The sequence below is a fragment of the Syzygium oleosum genome, unplaced genomic scaffold (assembly GCF_021117445.2).
Source record: "Syzygium oleosum isolate NSW1041296 unplaced genomic scaffold, Sole_v2.1 Sole_v2.02, whole genome shotgun sequence".
Classification (NCBI taxonomy): domain Eukaryota; kingdom Viridiplantae; phylum Streptophyta; class Magnoliopsida; order Myrtales; family Myrtaceae; genus Syzygium; species Syzygium oleosum.
In genome coordinates this window covers 12,326,237-12,345,927 of record NW_026607486.1, presented here as the reverse complement: position 1 = coordinate 12,345,927, position 19,691 = coordinate 12,326,237, and the positions used below count along the sequence as shown (strand labels likewise).

Here is a 19,691-nt window from a genome sequence, read left to right as displayed (position 1 = left end):
TGCGGCGATGGTGATGACCACGTTTGGCGAGGCATTCTTTACTTGCAAATTTCTTGTTGCGTAAGGCGAAAACGAACGATGTTGACTTCCGGCGAGTGGTGTTAGGGATGACGGTATAGGCATACGAACTGGAAAATTATCAAAAAAGTCCTAAACCTTTTGCAGTTGTGTCAATTCAGTCCTAAACCTTTTTTTTGGGCCAATTCAGTCCTAAACCTTTTGCAAACCGGCCAATTCAGTCATTTTGACCAGCCGGCGCTGACGTGGCCGCCGGCCGGCTGACGTGGCGCCAGCCGGCGTCCACGTGGTAATATTTTAATATTTTTTATTATTATTTTTGAATTTTTTCCCTTTTTTTCTTTTCCTTCTCCCCCCTGGCCTGTCCGGCCAGGGGGAGGCTCGCCGGCGAGGGCCCAGCTCCGGCGAGGCGAGCTGGGCCCCTCGCCGCCGCTGGGCGAGGGCGGAGCTTGCCCAACCAAGGCGAGCTCCGCGTCGCCGGAGCTGGGCATGCCATGGCGAGCTCCGCCTCACCAGATCTGGGTGAGGGCGAAGCCCGCCCAGCCATGGCGAGCTGGGCCCTCGCCGCCGCTGGGCGAGCCTCGCCAGATCTGGGCGAGGGCAGAGCTCGCCCAGCCATGGCAAGCTCGCCCAGCTCCGGCGACGTGGAGCTCGCCTTGGCTGGGCGAGCTCCGCCCTCGCCCAGATCTGGCGAGGCGAAGCTCGCCTAGCCATGGCGAGCTGGGCCCTCGCCGCCGCTAGGCGAGGGCGGAGCTCGCCCTGCCATGGCGAGCTCGCCCAGCCATGGCGAGCTCCGCCTCGTCGGAGTTGGGCAAGCTCGCCCAGCGGCTGCGAGGGCCCAGCTCGCCTCGCCGGAGCTGGGCCCTCGCCGGCGAGCCTCCCCCTGGCCGTACAGGCCAGGGGGAGAAGGAAAAGAGAAAAAAAAGAAAAAAGAGAAAAAAATTCGAAAATAATAAAATATTGCCACGTGGAGGCCGGTTGGCGGCCACGTCAGTGCCGGCCGGCCAAAAGGACTGAATTGGCTGGTTTGCAAAAAGTTTAGGACTGAATTGGCACAACTGCAAAAGGTTTAGGACTTTTTTGGTAATTTTCCCGCATGCGAACTTACCGGCATCCCAACTCTCTTGCACTTAGTAGAAGGCATTTGAGAGAGGATTTGGTCGTCGTGCTTGCGAGATGATGATTTTCTCAAGAGTGTCCAGAGTCTCCCTACTGGCACTAGGATGACCGTAAAGCGTCTTGATAGTGTTAAATGAAGAAGCCACTTCGATTGAGGCTCAAACAAAATGTAACATCTAATCCGTATCAACATGGAAATGGTAAGTCCAATTCTATACTATAGAAAACCACACGGGCTTTCGGTCTCCGAAAGAGTCGAGAATTCGATCTTCATTGGGTCGAGAATTTGATCTTCATCGGCATTATCCTTCCGGCGACGATCTCTACTGCTAATTTAGGAGATCGATTAGCCTTGGCCTTGAAAAGGGACATAGCATGACTCCCCGGGAGTTGCCGTCAGAAAATGATTGCTTAGACATCAAATACGAGATCGTACTATTAAATGAAACCAAACATCGCCGATTTTCCGACTGTTGAGAGAGCGATAAACGAAACTGGCGAAGATTCTGTGAATAATCGGACTATACATAACAAAATTTCATCTGAGACCATTAGCCATTCCAAATTTACATTTGAAGACTAAAATATGCTCGAACGGTGACAATTGTGTAACCCTGGCTCCTACCCTTTGCCAAAAGAAAACCAAAATTACAAACAAGAAGATTATCCTCTGTTTGCTCTTCGAGACCCGAAAGACAGCGCTATTCTGCTGTACAAATATAGCTTTTTGGGAATGATCTGCTGAAGAATCGATAGAAAACAGGGGAATCGCTTAAATAATGAACCTCCCGGAAATGACCACTGGACCACGCTTCACTAAAATCCGTCAATTTACAGAACAGTGTCCATGCTGCATCAGCGACGGAAGGCAGCAGAAGCCTTAAAGCTTGAGGGGCTGGGTAGGTTGCGCTCGATGTTCAATTGGCATGTGAGCAATCATGTCAAATTTGGAATGTTACGGTGATTGTCGGCGAATTCTCGTACCAAACGTTTTAAGACTCTCCCTCCCTTTCCTTGCATATGCCCACAGTTACTCTTAACCCCATCCGAGCTCCAACTGTCAAGACACTCAGACGCTGCGCCAGCAAGTGCCTTTAACCAAAGCGGGACCAGATTTTCTGACTCACCCAGTGTCAGATACTCTACTGGAAGACCTTGTACCTGCCAATGCAGTAAAGGGAATGATAGAACAACAATTTTGAAAGCAGGTGGCATATCATTTAAAAAACACGTGCATGAGAGAGAGAGAGAGAGAGAGAGAGAGAGACCGCAGCTTGGAGCCATGAATGCAAAGAGTCCCAACTGAGAATCGCCTTCCAGGATGTCCTTTCGCTAAAGCTGCAAATTGCAGCCACCTGTTGCAAGATTGCGGCGCACTTGTGAACCTGTCAAAAGAAAGCACCTTTACGTTCCCGTCATATAGCTATTCTACAAGATGAATGACTGTGACATAAGCTTATGGCAAGGCATTTAACATAGCCTGAAACCTAAGCGGTCCAACTTTTAAGTGAAGGTTTGAACAAAATAGGCTGCATGTAGCTTCATCGCTTCAAAATGCACTAAATATTCGTGCCAAATATTTTATTCCTTTATTTGCTTAATATTCTGTATTAAGATTAATATACAAATAGTTTACAATTGAGAGCACTTACTGAAATATCTAGACAACCGTAACTGCACACGCTAAGAGAAACTCTCAAAACAAGTTACCTCATCTGAATGAGCAGAATACCCAGTCTAGAATTGAAAAAGTGAAACTTTTTTCTTCATTTCTAGTCCAAAAATTGGAAATAAAAAATTAGTTGAAAAGGAATGTTATACAAGCTGCTAGTCAGCCTAAAAATTCCTATCCCGGCTCGGTAGTTTCAGCATAAAAAATATCTAAAGAAGTTTAATTAAAGAAAGCATTCAGAATAAATATTTATGCCTCCCACCCCAGCCCCTAGAAAGAAAAAGAAAAGGAATAAAAAGGAAACTTAATCCAACATGCAAGTGCCAAAACATTGAAATACAAGCATAACATCCTTACCCTTGACATTGCAGAAACACCAAGCAGAGCGTAGAAAAGGTTTGATACAAGTCCCTCACCACAATGACATGCAACATGAATGACCATGGCATTAAAGGGCTCCTCGGGCACACAAGCTATTGTTTCTGTTAAAGAGGTCAAAGCTGCCTCCAGGAAACCTGAAAGAATAGACAAAAATAATAGACCTTAAAGCAATTGCCATCAGCAAGATATCCATAAGTTGACAATTCTACATCAATAAAGTAAAATGATAAAGAAATTCAAGCAGGATGAAGAATATAAATCATCTAGTGGATAAGGCCACGATCTTGGAGAAATTCCACAACAATGTGAAAAATTAACCGTCGACTGCATGGTATGGTATGGTTTCTTATTCTCAAAGAGGCAAAGCTTTGAGGACCCCGTAAGCACATTCCTCGAATTCACGAGAATTTTTCAGACAGAAGTTATGCCATTAAGACAAAAATATCTTGGATTCGAGGAGTTAATGACTCCGACACAAAAAGAAAAAGCAATTGAATTGCTGCAGTTCATTGCAACTGGTGTAACAGAAAAGAACAGTTTAAGAGAGAGATAACAGGGTAACCATAAGAACAAAATGTCGGATCACCAAGGAGCACATATGCACTAGAGAAAACGTTACTGGCAGCTAGACTTCGCATTTAAATATGCATTAACAGATGTAATACGAGCTGTCAATTTGAATCAAATACATACAAGATAGATATGACATTGCAGCCAGAGCTGCACCACGATGCATAGCTGTGGAGCATATTGCTGCCTTTTGGAAGGAAACTTGAAGAGACGAAGCAGACACAGCCAGTACATCCTGAGGTATTAGAAGCAAAAAAAAAGTCATTCAACTTTAACAGATGTATTATCTCTAACAGCATCCTGTAAATCATCTAATCATGAATAAAAGGACAGGATGCATTGAACCTTATGTAGTCCTCGAATAAATGTTGATGCAAAGTTCATGTAGGCCTCCACTAAATCGGGTTCTTGGTCACATACGTAGGATGAGTTCAGCGACATCACTGATGCTGCCTGAGTAAATCTTTCAAAAGTGGTGACAAATAGAGGTCCATACTCTTCCTTTTGGCCAAATTCCTCAATGACAATAGAAGCTGACGAGAAGTTTGTTGCCACACATAAGCAAAAGAAATGAAAATATACTGACTATACGATTCATGTATCACCGCTGACATATTAAATAAAAGGTCCAATGCAAAACATCATGCTGATGATGAGATTGTAACAATAATGGTTGGTGATGATCCAGTGGGTCCCATTTATCAGTGACCTGCATTCTGAATAACTCTGTCCACCCAAGCATACAAACCCAACATAATACCAAATTGGAAACTGCTTGCTTCTGAAACAACTGCACCTTCAACTAAGTTGCAAAACTATATACAGGCTACATATTAATTCATCACTATTTCATAACAGCAAGCATGTGGTGAACCTCACCAATATCTCAGAACAGCTATGGACAAAAAAAAAACTTAGATGAATCAGTATGACTGAAACTGTCTTACAATGCACTAATGCATTATTCTTTCTCTTAGCAAAGTTAATCACATTACTAAACTTCAGATTAGTAAGCCAAGTTCAAGGACCTGTCAGGATACGAGAACTTTTTTTTATGGGTGAATCCGGAATAATTACCTACCAACTTCAGTTACACTGGCGTACCTGTTCTTATGAAGCATTCTCGATCTTGGAACATTGAAAAATTGGCTGAAAGGCAGTCTAGTATGCTGGGTAATAGAGTCAAGAAATGCTGCCCTACAAATTTAAACAAGTTCCGCTTCATACAATCGGCATACCAAAAACATCCTAAAGAAAAAATAGAAACCAAAACCTGAGGACTGAATCGCCTGTGAGAGAGCTCGGCAAGCTGCAGTGGACAAGTTACCATTCTCCATGTGTTGAGACCTAAATAATTTCTCCAAAATAGGCCAAAACACCCTTAGTAGGGCGAGTATTGGATCATCATCGGCAGGTCCACTTGGATGAGGCGTTGAAAGATAACTGAACACAGTTCCCATCCTGGAAGTGCACGACATTCACACTTTAACAAAACAAAATTATGGACCAACACAGCAAAGGAAATGTTGAGAAAAGTAACGTCACATGCCAAACAACAAGCAACCAACCAGCTATACAAAGTGCTAACTCAATATTCATCCAAAAGTTCATCAGCATGACCTCCACAGAAGAGGACAGTAGATAGGAAGTTATTAAATAAATCTTAAGCATGAGCCATAACATAATCAGTAAAGCAGTGAATGCAGACCTGTACAACCCTCTGGTGGCAGAGGACAAAGTTTGTGCATAAGTTGCTGGATTTGGTCTCAGAGCATGGCTGCCGTTTTCACTAATCTGAGAAATGATTAAGTATCGATGGTAAACTCATACATGCAGTCAAATGTAATTACGTAAGCAGCTAACTGCATTCAACCAAAAGTTCTGGGTCTTTGCCAATCAAAATTGATCATCTGGATATGCTAGGAGTACAAAATACTTTTGTGTGTAAAGAAGATGAAAACAAAGTCAGATCCATGGTTTGGGCACTAGCTCATGAGCAGGCAAAAGAAAAACACAGCTGCCCTTTGGAATTTCCTCCACTTGAGAATTTGAGATGCCTATTTGCAAGAAATCCAAAGCAGATTAGACACCTAACAACGTTTAAATTTGTTTTTCTTTCCTTTTCACATCTCTTAGTACAAAATTGAGCTGCCCCAAGTGATGTTTTCCCGCTTGAGCTAAAAACTTTCTGCCAGAACACCCAATCAATCCCATTACTTTTCTTTAATCATACCTCATATTTCAGAATGTCGCTTCTCTTAACTCTATCAAAACTTAGGGCTGAAGTCAGAGCAAAAGACTTACAGTTTGTTTTCTAGTGACAATATAAGTACCCTTCCTATCAAAAGATTCTCCTATTTCTTCAAAGTATATCCCGTAACTTTATCAGCTTTCTCCTGCCCATTTCACCATGCATCTCCATCATAATATCACATCTTTTCATTGGAGCATCTAAATTCTGTCTTCCACAGGAGCATCTAGTATGAATTTCTTCTCCACACAGATCAAAAACATAGTGACACTCCTATTGCATCCTCTAAGACACTTCTATTTGCAAAAGAACTCCACAACCGAAGTATGAGATTCACAGTTCCAGAGCCTCAAAATTTATGGAATTCTACTCCTAAACAGTGACCTTTTTCTGTTGCCAAGTAAAAGTTATATGCCAAAAAGGTACTGATGGATTAGAGGCCCACCTAAGAGAGAAATTTGAAACTCTAATAAAAGCACAGTCAAAGTACCACAAAATTTGGCCCATGTACTGCTCAAGAGGAAACCATTAACCAGTAATGAGACTAAACCTTTGCCATTAAAAATCTTCTATACTTGCAGTTCTAACTAAACAGGGACTTATTGATGACAATTGATAGTACTCCCTAAGTTTGCAAATAATGAGAAGCTTTAACAGGATATGTTAGGGATATTCTGTTTGTTGGCTTTAAAGTAATTATATCCTTATAAGAGATTGGAACAAAAATTGACCTCGTCGCTTTAGAAGCTGTTCAATAATGGCATGAAAATGGTAATTGACGGTACATTCGCTAAAGAGAATCTGCAAGCCTATAACAAGAAGCTAACATGAGAACTCGTAATGATCTTTCATGCAAATGGATATCCTTCTAAGGCTGTCATTTGAGAATTGCTATGGATTGATCACACTTGTAAAGCAAGGAAATCAAAGCATTAAAAAAACGTTTTTGTCTTCATTAACAAAGGCTTCAGTGATCCAAACAGATTAGCTGGATCTTGGATTCTTGAAAAATCAAGGGTTTAGAAAAAGAGAAATAATCTTGGGACAATTGTTGACGTGAATTTTCATCATTCGTTGAGATTCTTCCAACGAGTACCGAGAAGAATATAAAAGGTCTGCATGCCTAAATATCTGAAAAAAAATAGTAAACAATCAAGGAAACAATCTGAGGTGGAAGCTTCACTTACAAGTTTACTAATGGCATCATAACTAGCAGAGAGCAATCTAGTCAACAGATTATTCTTCAACTCTCTGTTAGGTAGTGAGCTGAGAACTAAACTAATTGCACTTACAACCTCCTCCTCATCTTCCAAAGGCAGATGTCTCTTCTCCAAACCCTGAACCAGAAGATATAGAAAAAAAAATAAGCGAAAAAGCTGCATTTATGAGCACGAGAGAGAGAGAGAGAGAGAGAGAGAGAGAGAGAGGGAGGGAGGGAGGGAGGGAGGGAGGGGACGGACAAACAAAATTCCAGATGCGATGAAACTTTTGCCTCAAAATAAGAGGTTTTTCAGGAAAAAAATAGCAGAGGCTTCTCTCACTTGAGCAACACGTGATGACCAGTAACAGAGAAAAGACTACCTAATCAGTAAAAAGGATTAGAGGATGGAGAGGAAAACTTGTTTCTGCGCTCTCTAGCCAACAGATTTAGCATGGTCATCCACAGCTAAGTACATGGTTTAAAAATAACCATATTGGAACACACACCGTCAAATGAAGCAACAAATAAGTGCTTGCCAAGGTCATAGCAGATCAGAAAGATATTCACCTCTCCAATCCACACCAAAATTTCCAAATTGGATGGTTCATAAAGTACTGCAGAAGCATCTTCACAAAATTTACGAAGGGCGGAAGCACAAGAATTGGATGATGGAAGTTCTGATATGCCTGTTGCAAGAAATAATCTGAAAGCATCGATTCAGTACAAAAAATAAACGCGCAAGTCTTAAACACAAGTTGTAGACAACATTTTTACGATACTTCAAATGATGTCAGAAAATAACCAATAAGGTAAAAAACATATAAAGGAGACGTAAAAAATAACTCTAAGATGTGCCCCCCTGAACCTCCATAAAAGAGAGGCTGCATTTTGAAATGTACTGATTTGAATGAACTAGATGAAGGAGCTCCTTACAATAAGGGCCTTGCATTTGATTGGAAAGCAGAGAACCACTTGGAATAGGAACCAATAATGTCCGCAAGTGCTCTATAAACCTACAAAGTAGAAGCCCTACTTAAAAAGTAAAGATCAAATGGATCATCCCTGATGTGAAAGTTCAGCATTTTATCTGTACTTGAGTTCCTATGGGACTAGTAAAATAATATATGTACGGAAAGGCTACATCTGACATACAAGGCACATAAAGCCCTTCAGCTCAGCAGAAGGCCTGGCTGATAATGCTATCACTAGCTGCATAATTGCAGAGAAGTCTGGGCTTTGGCCTTCTTGAAGGACAACTTCAGAAACCTGGAATATTTAAAATCCGGACAATTAAACAGCAGAAAACAAGATGACAAGGCTATCCTTACAAACTAAGCCACTTATGAATGACCGCAAGCATACATTCCTGATTAAAACCACGCAAGCAGCCACCATAGAGATGCAGCAGTTTGAAAATTGAAGCTGCTTCCCTAGAACATAACAGCAGGAAGTTTTCATTGTTTTATATCTTGAGTTACTTACTCTAGTAGACATATGGACAACGCAATTTCACAATTTAACTAGCTGTGGGCATAGCTTTTTCATCAATAAAACAACAATGCCCTTGAAGGAAGCAAATAAGCAAGGTAGAGCCCTAGCAACAGTGTATTCAAAGCTGCGCCCACTCCACAGATAAACAGTTCCTTCTTCCCTTCGTTAACCTTTCTAATCTAAGTTATCTACTTCTCTCTTTATTTTGATTGTTTGATCAGCAAAAGTCTCTCGCGTGACCATTATGTTGCACAGGATGAAAAGAAGGATTCCAAAATTCACCCTTAACAATGAGAAATGACAATCGGCCTTTCATAAATGTCGGGAAACAGATTTCAAACCCTTTTTCTCCCTTCACTTGCACTGCACTTGAGCGCTAACAGGTGACTTCACCCTCAGAATTCACTCATGCAGGCAAAGTTAAATCTTAAGTTAACCCTAAATTGAGGTACTCCAATATAAAGACCAATGATGATGCCTTTCATGAGCAGATCAAACCATTAAAACCACTCGAACAAACACAAGACATTAGAGAATGAAGAGAATATCCAATCTGCCAAGAAGAAACGCATGGTACAAAAATCAAATTGCAGATGCTCTAATCAAACAGATTGTGATTGCCAAGTCCAGAACTTATAATTGACCCCATCTCCTCCCTTGAACATGACTTTCAATTGAAATCCAATGAATCCATCTTATGAAAAGGGCCGTGTGACCGATTTGGTTGATTTTGTTGATGGTTTTGTTCATACTTTTGCAAAGTTGGAGAGATTGAACTTAATTGACTCAGATATTGTGATTTTTATTTTGTTTGGTGATGAGGTCAGTTTAGTTAAGGATTCAAAGGGGGCACTCATTTTCATAACTTGCCCATCTACAATTTTGGTTTATGATGAGCAGCACATATAGGATTCATCAACAAGACCATTTGGCGGGAGGGGGAGGGACGGTAGAAGGGAGAGAGAGTCTAGTAAACTTCAGAAGGAAATAGGAGGGATTGAGAGCTCATCTAGGAGGCTTTCCATATAAATGAGAAAGTTCTTATATAGCCGGGTCAAATTTCGACCAATTGGTAAAAGATTTGTACCAGTAGCCACATAGGCTGTGTCTGTGTTAGAATTTATCGTTTAGCACTCATTAAAGTGAGATAGCAAATCCTTTTGTACTTCAATTATTCCAATCAGTCGCGTGCATTATCAAAACCAAATTCCTGTGATTGCTTGGATTATATTTGATTTAAATAACGTGATTAAACCAACTAAGCACTTGCACTGCTTTTATATCGTTAGTTAGGGCCGTTCTTTTGACTTATTTTAAGCAAAAAGTCACTTAATGACTTTCCCGCCAAAACTTCAAATATTATTCAAACAAAAAAATTAGGGGAAAATATACTCAAATTAGGTAGGGCCGCTCTTTTGACTTATTTTAAGCAAAAAGTCACTTAATGACTTTCCCGCCAAAACTTCAAATACTATTCAAACATAAAAATTTAGGGGAAAATATACTCAAATTACATGTCAAAATTCGTATGTTTTGAAACATTTTAAGCGTTCCTTGTTAAATGAAAATCAAGTTGCATGAGCCACAAGATTTGGGAAAAAAAATAAAGTAAAAAGCTAAATAGTAAAAATCAGTCTGTCCAATGTATATTTAACAAGAGAAATATTGCAAGTAGCCACAGTTAACTTATAATGAATAAACACAAGCTGCTCATTCTTGCACAATGAAAAAGTCCACAACATAAACCTGATCAAGAAGCTCGTAGTGTTCCATTTAATTATCAACTATGCTAGCAAATCCAAGGACCCCAATTATTGATTCGTGTGATGAATCTGATGTTTCAACTACTTCTTTGAATATGTGCATTTATATTAAGATATAAAGTATTTGACTGGACTTTACTAGCCATCATGCCCAACATAGAAGCACCACTACAATATTACCAGATAAGGTATCTTAAAGTTTGACAAGCGACAAATTGAGTCCAAATTACTGATACAAAGAAGAGAACACAAAACGAATGAGTATGTGAAAAGGCATCTACATACATGTTTATACGTACACACATAAATACAAATGAGAAAGGGATAATGACACAAACGGTCCCTGAACTTTGGCCCAATGTGTAATGTGGTCCTTGAAATTTTAATCGTTCAATGCGGTCCCTGAACTTTAGCCCAATGTGCAATGTGGTCCCTAAACTTTCAATTTATTCAATGTGGTCCCTGGACTTTTGATACATGTTCAACTTAATCCCTGAATTACATGAAAATGCTCAATGTTGTCCTTCCATTAATTCAAGTTCAGGGACAACATTGAACATTTTTACATAATTTAGGGACTAAATTGAACATGTATTAAAAGTCCAGGAACTACATTGAACAAATTGAAAGTTCAAGGACCACATTACACATTGGGCTATAGTTCAGGGACCACATTGGGCCAAAGTTCAAGAACCATTTGTGTTATTTTCCCAATGAGAAAAACATGCCAGAGACTAGCATGTAATGTAGACTTTTAGGTATTAGTCTATCGAATATACTTTAAGTACCAATTACCTAAGAAGAGTCCAAATTCCACAATGCAATGACTATCAAAACTAGAATAAAGAGCAAATAAGTGTGAGTTTTAATTCCTATAAGTGCTTACCACATTAAGAGCGAATAATTTGGCTTCCACCTCCTTCCATGGTGGTGGTACATTCACTGGCATCCAACCACCGCAAAAGATCTACCAATAAATAAATGACGATTCAGCAACGTCAACCTAAAAATCTATTACACAGATAGAGTAAAAGGCAGGAAAAGGACAAAAAGGAAAACATGAGAGGCATAACAATTAGATATATATATGCAAGAAAAACAGGAATATCAGGAGCAAATTGACATGACGCAATGGCCTAGGAAGCACGGACACTCTACGAGGGTCTTCGTGTTGGTGTCGGTGTCGGACACCAACACGCGTCCGACACGCGACCGACACGTGGTCAACAGGTGTCAGACATCTGACACGTGATTCATGCTCCTGACACACCAGCAACACGTGAGTCCAGCATCCCGACATGCCATTCCAACACTCACAGAGTCAATTTTAAACATTTTCAATAAATTAGGGATCAAAATGTAAATTCATTCTACGCTATTTTTTTATTATTTATTTATTTGTGGATGAATCAAATTAATTTGATTGAAATAATCATAAAAATGATAATTTATCATGTATAAATAAAAATATACATTTAATATACAACATATCCCAACGTGTCGAAATTCTCTATTTTTTGAGAAATGACATGTCGTGCCGTGTCGTGTCACGTGTCGGTATCGGTGCTATTTAGGCGATGGCCATGGAAACTTATGGTGCAAAGGATCAAAGTCCATTGATTTCAGTCTTGCAGTCATTGGAGTAATTAAGGTACAAATTATAAAACAAAAGTTCCCAATAATACAGAAAAGAAAAGGAATCAGTAATTTCTCCTTTGCACCTTTTGCATGAACGTAGCAGATCCTAAAAGCTGACAAATATCCACCAACAGTTCAACAAGATTCATCCTGAATTGGACAAGGCCATCAGGTAGATCAACCACTCCACTATCATCATTGAATGTAGATTCGTCAACCTGCAAAACAACAAATTCAAGTGTTTAAACAACTCAAGGAGAATGTTTAAATAATAGCATTAAGTGAAAACCACACATCCTTACCAGAAGGAAAAAAAAATCTGAACAAACTATGTCAAGAAGATACTTTAACCAGCGATAGAGGTAAACTCCTGAGGATAAAACAATGACAAACATGTGGTTGTAATTTACGTTTTATTCCCTTTGTTCAACCCTTCCTCTTCATCTAAGTAAATCGAGCTCAAAATCAGGACAGCCAAAGATAAACAAAATCGTCACAAGGAAGATGTATTGAATAGATTTAACCAACAAAATCCAAATCTCACTCTTTCTAATACGTAATTAAATTGTACTGATCACCCAGGGCTGAAAGAGGCATTGCAAGCAAACCAACCAGGTATAAAAGATTCCATCTATTGATCAAATGCCCAAAATTTATCACACATCTATTGATGCCAGGTTGGATGCTAAGATGAAGGTACAATAACCAAATTTGATGGGCATTCATGAAGCAAAAAAAGAGAGAAAACAAGTCTTTTCATGTTTTCGCTCTTTAGACTTTAGTAATAAATCGATAGCAGCATACATATATCTCATGCAAACAGTCGGAGAGAGAAAGAATTCAGAGTTTCTATGTACCTTGAGGACAAGAAAAGTAAAAGAAATAAGTCAATCCCAATTTTACTATTGGTAAAAATTTAGGAGCTTCATGTGTTTGCTTAACTTGCAACAAGATCTTAAATTTCCATTGTCGTTCCGGAGCATGATTGACTATGTTTAGCAAAACAATCTTTACAAGTGCCATTGGAAATAAAAAGCAAAGTTACATTTCTTCCTAGCCCTTTTACTTGTTGCAGATGCCAAAATAGAAATTCTAATGAACTACGGGAGGTAGGGAAGAGATGAAGAAAGAAAAGTGGAAGAATAGCAAAATATTTTGGGGCACACAATGGACATAGATAAGCACCTCTGCTGGTTCTCCTCGATGCTTCATTTATCAAACATGTGTCTAACATCCATGTGGCAACCCTAATATTGACTCGACACTGGTTATTGTTTTGTTCCTAAAACACCTAACAGTATAACTGAATCCCTTGTACAGAAGAGCATGTCATAGCCTTTCCAGATACCACTGGTCTTGCCCCGTGGCATGCATATTTTCAAAATGCAGAGTTCACAACTCAAGTTGACCTTAAAGATATCAAATTTGTCACAGTTGCCCACCCCACAATATGCACTACCTTCATGATAAGAGTTGCTCCATATCTTTTATTTTGTCAACTATAATGCAATGTCTCAATGCCCTTTTTCCGTTAGAAGATGGACACATGAGGACACACTTATTCAAATCCGACCCAAAGTTGAACTAGGTGTCAGAGATGAGAAGAAACCTGAGCACGCAATAAAAGAGCATCAAGCAATGCCGAGAATATAGAAATAAAAACATCTTCAAAGTGCTTCCTAATGTTTGCAATGTCCACATCAAGGCCAAGCATAAAACTTGCAAGGGTAGACCTGAAAGTAAAGATGATGAATAGAGCTCAAATTTAATTTGCCTTCACAATAGTAAAGATGCGAGCTCAAAACTTGCAAGTGTTCACTTATTCAAAGGAGAGCATAACAAAGTTCGCTATCATATAAGATAATAAGGAGATACTGTCACATCAAGTACAATCCAAGTGTCCCCAATTCCAGTAAATGTTCCAAGAATGTCATTTCCGTAGTGCAAGAGACAATGGCTTCAAATGGTAGGCTCATCAATTATCATTTCAATACGGCACACCTATTTAAAGAATCAACCAGCGAGACAGTAAAGAAATTTACAAGTGTTTCACAGAGAGCCTAAAAAAACCTGTTCAAGTTTGGAGCTTAAGCATGGCAGAAAGCCTACACGATGATGATAGCCGAGACACTAGACATCCCTGGTATGTGAACCCCCTAAACCACCCCAAATTCACATCTCAACCCAGTCAATGGTGTGTGGTCACTCTTTTATGTTTCCTCCAATAATCAAAATTCCGTGCTCTAGTTTTCCTCTACAGAACAAATAAGAAGATACAACCGATTGGATATACCTAGCCTACTATATTGTATCCGCTAAGATCACTAAAAATGTTGAAATGAATTAGAGATGATTTTCAGCAAACAATTTTATCACAAGCTCACAGAGACAGAAGTAAAACAAAAAAATCAACTCATCTATTTTAAACATGCATTCGAATTATAAAAAGAAGAGTGAAGGTCAACAGCCGTCAAGACTGAAGCACAAGAGCAGTCTACTGAATATCATATCAGATCTAAGTCTAATGACTTCTGTCTACTTGAATTAACGGAACCAAACAAAATCTAGCATACCAAAAATCAAGAGAAATTGATCGACAATAATTACCAAAATTGCAAAGTTGAGTCTGCAATCTCCCAATCCTCGCTTGGAAATTTGACACAGCTGTCATTACAGCAAAGAGTAAGACATTGCCATAACATTAAAGTTCCAAAGGGTTCAACTAGTCCTTTGATGCACTGCATTCTAAGCCCATGGTATTTAACGTATAAAGAAATTAAAGACATTCAACTGCCCATTATACAGAACAAAATTGTAGTTAAACTGTAGAATCACATATCACCTCAACAGCGCCTCTGCTAATGCAAGTGCTTCGGCACTTGCTTCTGCAATCAAAGCAGGGGCCTGGTTCACATTGAGCAAAGGGAATGAAAAGCTAGTTAACAAGGTAATGTATAGAATATATGAGATATTTTAGCAGGAAAAAATCAGAGAGAGACTAAACTTTTCCAGCAGGCCATTTACCACGGCAGGAGTGTAGGAAATTTCTCAACCACTGCAATGGTCTGTAGCTAAATGAAGTAAAACATGATTCCACAAGGTACTTACTGCTTGTCCAATTTCTGAAAGTAAGCGCGCAAGACCAGCAATTACTTTCTCATCTCCATTGGTAAGAGCCGGTAGAAGAAGCATTTCGTTAAGAAAACGTATCCTAGATAATAAAACTGGGGGTAGCCCCTAGAAGAAGCAAGAAAAGTCACAAAGTGTAATGAAGAGTACTAGAAATATATACGGACACTAGTAACATCAAATGCCAAAAATGGCCAAGATGCATCCACAGAGGCAGACCCCCATTCTTGAAATCACAAATTTACAGCACTTTGGAGTTGAAGACTGGCTCTGCAGTTAATTATTCACAGTCTTTTGATACTCAGAAGCACAACAATTTTATATGCTAACCGGCACCAGACAGAGTGGTCCAAAAATTATCCCCATGCAAAAAAACCACACAATTGAAATAATAGAGGCATTCCACCTTAATAAAAAAGGTGCAAGCTTACAAGAATTTTCATATCCAACCAGATGGTCCAAATTAGGTATAAACTGACACACTGTCTCATGTTGAAGAGATGGTTCTTGGGCAAGAGGAAGAATATCTTCTACAGGTAACAATAATTCCACAACACTACAAATATAATGAAGACATTAAGATATAAGATGGTCCCATCAAATGGCATTACTATACCTCATGTCGAGTTATAAGTTCAGTAAGAACTTCAATTGCTGAGTCAAATGAAGATGAGACCTATAACAACAATAGAAAAGGCATTAGGGCTTATACATATGTACAACATTACAAATATTATGTATAGATAGAACAAACAATGACTGTCATAATAAATTAAACCATTCCTAGAACACACAGATAATCTGAAGTTTTCGTTTTACTTATGCATCACTTAATGTATACTTTCTTTTTCACATTATTATTCACAAGCTCTGCATACAAATACTGGGACACCCTTTCATTTGCACTGTGGATAATATCATTTGAAACAGGGTGATTTCACTCCCCAATGATTCAAGAAAAGGATTAAGAAACTTCAAGAAATAAAATATAATGATTAGTTATGTCCTGAATAAGCATTTGCATGTTACATCATGTAGAAATTGAAGCAATGATCTTATGTGAAGCTCCATAAGTGTTAACCCTGGTTAAGTCAAGTCACACATTATCCTCTCAGATTGAAATATCATACAAACTCACTATTTATTGCACAAAAAACATTTATTACACATGGTGAAAACTGCATATACTCACATCAGACAAGACCATTACAAAAGAACTAACAAATTATAATTACCTGCAAAGAATTAAATACAACATTAAGAAGAGGATGTGCAGACAGTGACCCCTGTGGAATCTCAGAAAAGCACCCAGCTCGAACCTACAATAAAAATCTTTATCACAAAAACCAAGAATTTCACATTACCAACTGTACAAGAGACAATATACTACATTTTTTTATATTAGTGAGAATAAGGAATGATACACTCAGAAACCACATCCATCGAAAAATTCGGGTAAAGCTACTGAAGAACATGACTCCACATATAGAAAGATGCACAAGGAGTTTAATCCTTTAATTAAACACTATGAATAAATACAGTAGAAAGGAGGTTAGCCATTAAAACATTACAACTCTTACCCAGCTCAATAAACATCGTAAGATTTTTCTATTTTGTTCTGGGAGTTGCATAACGCCATCAAAACCTTTTTCAGACTGCTGCAGCAGAAACTCGAGAACCATAGGAGTCTGTGCAAGAAGCTGGTCCAGGAAGTGACATGAACAAATCAAGACAAAGCAAGAGGGTAAGAGAAAACGTAGAGATCTAAATGCAACAGGAATATATTCATGAACCTCTTGGCCATGCTGGCTTCTACAAGCAGCACTTAATCTGCAATCAGCGTTCTGTTTGTCAACTACTTCTTCAGGCAGAACAGTAAGCATTTCTAGTACAGCCAAATTGCCACCATCCTGGCTCTGCAGATTCCGGAGACTATAAAAGAGCTGTTCAATTGGTTTCTCATGCTCACCAGCATGAACTATGAGTGCTGAGAGCGCAAGGCAGATTTGTGTCAAAAGCTGTCATTAAGAAAGTATGACCCTCATCAAATCGTTACATGCACAAACAAATAATTGAGGCAGTATCAAAGAAACATTATCTCAAGAATCCTCCACTCGTAGAATAAAGTGACACGTTGCATCTATTTGACATGGCAAAGAACCGTCAAAGTCCCATTAGGAGAGAAAGGAAGCACCTGAGGGGGACCAGAACTAAATCTTTTTGCAGCCACAAGAAGCGCGTTAAGCAAGGCTTCTTTAGCCCCTAACTGCAAACAGTGCCCTTCATTTTGGATCTGCAAGAAGAGAAAAGAAACACATTGACAGTCATATCACGGTTCAAGGCAACAAAGAAAGATAGTTTCACCATGAGTACTTTTGCATGTTTCCATTCTCTCGCTGATTTCAAGCAATAAACAACCTTTAAACTGCAATAGGCCAAAGGAGGACAAAGGAGATGGAGATCGCTATCTTACGGAAATCCCTACTATCCAGAAATGACTCCTAATATGCCTATCAATGCCACGAAGCTTTCTTCTATAGCATGAGCATAAAACTGTTCTTCATGCTCATAAACTGGCCTGAGAGATAGCTCAATTTCCAACGTCGACTTCTGATGGAATACCTGCTTGCCATAGGCATTTATGAGCCGGGGTATTCTCTTAAATAAGATTGCCTTGACCAGGTCTTCCCTTGTTCCATTATACTCAACCGACCTTTTTCTTATACCTAATGAAAATGGAAGATAAGCTCCTGTGTATCCCCATCATGCTTCTTCATTGTCCGGTCCAATAAATGTCAACCTCAGAAAGCGAGTCCCTTTTCCGCAAGATTACATGACATTTCAAATGGCTCAAACGCCGGAACTAAAGTCAAGTGTACCAAAATTTCCTAGTGATTGGACATCTGAATTTGCCCAACCCCCCTCCCCCAGGCGGCCCCAACCAAAAAGAAAATTCCAAAAAAATCAAGACTTTAACCAAGAAAAGAAAAAAAGGCCTAATGATTGAGGAAAAAAAGCCCGACCTCGCCGCAGCCCAGCTCCCCAAGTCCCCAGAGAAACAGGTATATCACCAAAATTTCATGAAGATGACCAAGCCAAAACATCCGCAGATGGAAAGAAACCAAAGAAACAGGTATATCACCAAAATTTCATGAAGATGACCAAGCAAGAACATCCGCAGATGGAAAGAAACTAAAGGGAGAGAGAGAGCAGCATCGCGACCACTGTCAGATTCCAGTATCACCAAATTAACACACTTCATACTATCTATACGCGACGTTTTGCTGAGCTCAACCGCCCTGAATGCTAAAGCACATACAACTCCTTTAATCCGGTTCCGATCATTCAATTCCCCAACGTACGCCTAGCGCAACTACCATCTCCATCGAAGAGCTCAGCCACTAAGGAGCCTAAAAACCACAATCAAAGCATTCGACTTTCGACCTCCGAACCGACCAGCACCACCACAACGACAACAAGAAGAAGAAGAAGAAGCCGCCCCCGTCGCAGAGCGGAGGTCGATCGGGAGGGAGGGAGGGAGGGGGGAGGCGGACCTTGCGCTTGAGGATCTGAGCGGCGAAGAACTCGACCTCGAGATCGGAGGAGCGGAGGTGGTCGGGGGAGGCGAGGAGGGAGGTGGCGACCTCCCAGACGGCGTCGGTGTGCTGGAACTGGACCAGCCATTGGTTGGCGGCGACGCGGTTGCAGGACTGGGCGTCGTGGTTGAGCACGTGGACGGCTTGCGCCACCTTGATCCGCAAGTCCATACAAAAGCAAAAGCACACACAGCCCCCCCGCCCCCCGCAACGACGACGGCGTCGTCCCGACCTCCCTCGCTCCTCGCTGCCCGTCCCCTTCCCTTTAAAGCTTTTGCTTTCGTCCGTCTCGCTCGTACGCGCAGAGGAGAGAAGAGAGAGAGAGAGAGGGGGGGGGGGGAGGAAACGAGAGAGCGACGCCTGGAATTCTTCTTGCTGCTGCGGCTGCGAGGAGAGAGAGGGGGGGAGAGTGCTGGGGGCTCGATCTGACGGCTATTTTCGCTGTTTGGTGATAATGTGGTGGGGCTACTTTTCTTTCTTTCTATTTTTCTAGAAAAATTTCTGCCCAAGAAAAGGGGTATAAATTCTCTTTCTGAAAAAAAAAATGGCCATGTATGAATCAGCCTAATCACCTAATAAACCCTGAATTTTAGGTCCGGTTTCAATTCCACCCCCGAACTGATTTTTGTCTGAATTTTTGGGTCGGTCTCAATTCTACGCCGTACTTTTTCTTGTTTAAAAGAAAAAAAATCAAACTGTAAATCTAGTCCCGGATATGTCCCGAACCTTTTTTTTTTGTGTGTTTTAAAGAAACTACCAACTTTAGTGTTAATGCCATATTTCCTTTGAGCTCTCTTTTTTTTTTTTGTTTGGTTTACAAAAAAAAAATCACGAGCTTTCAATGCAATCTCGAATCTGCCTC

General features: G+C 40.1%; 1 protein-coding gene across 1 annotated transcript; it reads right to left on the bottom strand.

Moving 5' to 3' along the window:
• Positions 1–1,641: 1,641 nt before the first annotated feature.
• Positions 1,642–19,010, bottom strand: LOC115681494 (transportin MOS14). The gene is made up of 24 exons (XM_030605461.2): positions 18,788–19,010; positions 17,428–17,526; positions 17,027–17,251; positions 16,814–16,933; positions 16,469–16,552; positions 15,850–15,909; positions 15,213–15,341; positions 14,947–15,008; positions 14,712–14,768; positions 13,714–13,837; positions 12,188–12,322; positions 11,353–11,433; positions 8,365–8,478; positions 8,146–8,225; positions 7,780–7,915; positions 7,199–7,348; positions 5,469–5,554; positions 5,034–5,221; positions 4,865–4,957; positions 4,106–4,293; positions 3,884–3,995; positions 3,167–3,324; positions 2,406–2,522; positions 1,642–2,298 (listed from the first exon to the last, which is right to left on the bottom strand). The coding sequence occupies exons 1-24, from the start codon at positions 18,998–19,000 to the stop codon at positions 2,074–2,076; spliced, it is 3,036 nt and encodes a 1,011-aa protein (XP_030461321.1). The 5' UTR covers positions 19,001–19,010; the 3' UTR covers positions 1,642–2,073.
• Between the last annotated feature and the right edge of the window lie 681 nt (positions 19,011–19,691).